Genomic DNA, 3,031 nt, shown 5'->3' on the forward strand with positions numbered 1-3,031 from the left:
GCGGCCGCCGACGAGCTGCTGCAGGCCGTGGAGTGCGCCGCCTTCCTGCAGGCGCCGGCGCTGGCGCGCTTCCTGGAGCACAGCCTCACGTCGGACAACTGCGCGCTGCTGTGCGACGCGGCCGCCGTCTTCGGCCTGCACGACGTCTACCGCAGCGCCGCGCTCTTCATCCGCGACGGCTCGCGCGAACTGGCGGCCGAGCTGGTTCTACCCGAGGCCCGCGCCTACGTGGCGGCGCTTCGGCCCAGCAGCTACGTGGCCGTGGGCACGCACACGCCCGCGCCCGGCTTCCTGGAGGACGCGTCGCGCACGCTCTGCTACCTGGACGAGGAGGAGGACGCGTGGCGCACGCTGGCCGCGTTGCCCCTGGAGGCCAGCACGCTACTGGCGGGCGTGGCCACGCTGGGCAACAAACTGTACATCGTGGGTGGCGTGAGGGGCGCCAGCAAGGAGGTGGTGGAGCTGGGCTTCTGCTACGACCCGGACAGTGGCATGTGGCGCGAATTTCCCAGCCCGCACCAGCCGCGCTACGACACGGCGCTGGCCGGCTTCGATGGCCGCCTTTACGCCATAGGCGGCGAGTTCCAGAGGACGCCCATGAGCTCTGTGGAGCGATACGACCCGGCTGCGGGCTGCTGGAGCTTCGTAGCCGATCTGCCGCAGCCGGCTGCGGGCGTGCCCTGCGCCCAGGCGTGTGGCCGCCTCTTCGTGTGTCTGTGGCGGCCAGCAGACACCACGGCTGTGGTGGAGTATGCTGTGCGGGCTGACACGTGGCTGCCAGTGGCCGAGCTGCGGCGCCCGCAGAGCTACGGCCACTGCATGGTGGCCCACCGCGACAGTCTTTACGTGGTGCGCAACGGACCTTCCGACGACTTCCTACACTGCGCCATCGACTGCTTCAACCTGGCCACGGGCCAGTGGACGGCGCTGCCTGGCCAGTTTGTCAACAGCAAGGGAGCGCTCTTCACAGCCGTGGTGCGTGGCGACACAGTCTATACGGTCAATCGCATGTTTACGCTGCTCTATGCCATTGAGGGTGGCACCTGGAGGTTGCTCAGGGAGAAGGCCGGTTTCCCAAGGCCCGGCTCCTTGCAGACCTTCCTTCTTAGGCTGCCTCCTGGCACCCCGGGGCCTGTGGCCTCAACGACACCAGAACTGTGACCTGGGCTGGTCTCAAGAGGGGATATCTCGAGTCTTCGGTGAGCCATGGCAGAGTCAGTAAGGCTGGCCTTTGGAGCTATGTGGAACTTCTGTCTCCCTGGTTGAAACATCCAGGTCTGGGGCCTTCTGGTGACAAGAACATGTCCAAGAAATTCAAAGAGTAATGGGGACACCAGGGTCTGAACTCTCAAATTACTTAGGCTCTGCCAAGAGATGGTGGGTCACATTGCCGGTGAGGGGTAGGATTTCAGGCTTGTATGTGAATGGGCCAATAATTGAGAATGGGAAGGAGGGAGTTAAGTGATGTTAAACTGCCAGTCAGTAGGCAAGAATTAGGCACCTACTGTGTGCCCAGTACAGTGTTAGGCCTAATGTAGCTGTAGTTGCCAGAGGGACCCACAAAGCATAGAGTCTAATCCAAGACAACAAAAGGTTTACACGCACTTGTCTTGATCCACTAAGGGCTAAAGGCAACAAGCGAAACAAAAACTCCACAGTGCAATAAAGTATTGAAGAAATCTGGACAAAGGGAAAATAGGGAGAGAAAAGATATGTAACTGTAGGAAGGAGGATCATATACAAAGTGTATGGAGAAGACAGGCAGGATAATTAGCTGCCGCATGGAAGGTTCAGAAGGTGTAGAGCTCAGAAAAGATGGGGGAAAGCTGGGGCAACTGGCAAGAGGCTCTGAGAGCCCAGCGTTTAAGGCAGAATAGCTTGTAGATGAAGGCATTTGGGGAGGGAGCGAGGCCAGGATGGCTTGTAGAGACAATAACTGAGCCGAACCTGGAGTGAGAGGTGGAGGGGGTGGGGAGGGTTCCCCGGGCAGTGGATTATTAACTTCCATGACTTCAGCTCACTCAAGGTAGGAGCCCAGTCTTGGCCAGGTCTCACTGCCTCATCTCCCTCAGTTGTGTCCCTCTCCACTTTCTGCAGGTTTGTTCTCCCCTAGCCTCTGCTCCTGTCATTCTCTAGGCCTGGAATGCCTTTCCTCTCCACCACCAACCCCTCTTTTGGCTCTGTACCCACCTCCTCTGTGCAGGGCTGACTGTTCCTGACCTTGGCTGCCTACATTGCTCATTGGACCCCTGACTGACATCATCCTGTGTATGTGTGAAACCGTGCTCGTGTGTGGATAGCAAGGGCAGACACCCTGTTGTGCATTCACCTGACCTGAGCACTTTCCCACCTACAGAATCAAATAATGAGGTCCTGAAAGAACGCAGGTTGTAGAGGCTGTACTCCTTAGTGTTGGTGTTGGATGAGGTGCCTTCTTTAGAATATTCCTACCCTGATTTCTGGTCAGATGCCTATGCCAGTCCTCCAGCTTCTCCATGCCCTTGGGCAGACATCTCTGGGTGTCCTGAATGGTCTCCACCCTCCTGGACCTGAGACTCATGGGCAACCCTAGCCTCATCAGAAACCTCGAATGTAGTACCAGCATGGAGCTTAGCATAAGGGCTGCCCCAAGTTGCCTTTTTCCCTGACCTGTGTCCCAGGCCCTGGAGAAAGCTGCCCTCAGAAGCCCAGGACCTGCATGCCCTGGAGTAGCCTAATCTGATGAATTACAACAATAAATCCTGATTTTTGCATCCTGTGAATAACGAGCAAAGTACTTTCACATCCGTCTTCCCACTCCAGCTCTACCTCAGGCCTGGGAGCTAGGTAGTTCTTACTTTCTGATGTTGTCAAAGTATACTTTTTATCACATGTCAAAGGTTTATTTAACTCATTAACAAGGGAACCAGAAGAATGGTTCAGAGGACCATTTGAGATTTGTGTCTTTAGTTGGAAAAAACCTAAGTGCGTTTGCTAAGAGGTGAAGCTGGTTAGTATCTTAACAGGACAATAAAACCATAACTTTTGTGGT

General features: G+C 56.4%; 1 protein-coding gene across 2 annotated transcripts in view; it reads left to right on the forward strand.

Moving 5' to 3' along the window:
• KBTBD13 (kelch repeat and BTB domain containing 13) overlaps nucleotides 1-2,744 on the forward strand; it is a 3,078-nt gene extending 334 nt beyond the window's left edge. Inside the window, exons 1-2 of one of the 2 annotated variants that reach the window (XR_003913153.1) lie at nucleotides 1-1,377; nucleotides 2,661-2,724. The exon at nucleotides 1-1,377 is cut by the window's left edge and continues 334 nt beyond it. Coding sequence is in view for 1 of the 2 variants with exons in the window: in XM_029951502.1 (XP_029807362.1) it covers nucleotides 1-1,161 (1,161 nt within the window). In the remaining variant the exon portion in view is untranslated. Of the gene's footprint in view, nucleotides 1,378-2,660 lie in introns of both variants that reach the window. The other variant, XM_029951502.1, reaches the window with a different exon arrangement.
• Nucleotides 2,745-3,031: the final 287 nt, after the last annotated feature.

Source organism: Suricata suricatta, chromosome 9, assembly GCF_006229205.1.
Source record: "Suricata suricatta isolate VVHF042 chromosome 9, meerkat_22Aug2017_6uvM2_HiC, whole genome shotgun sequence".
Classification (NCBI taxonomy): Eukaryota; Metazoa; Chordata; class Mammalia; order Carnivora; family Herpestidae; genus Suricata; species Suricata suricatta.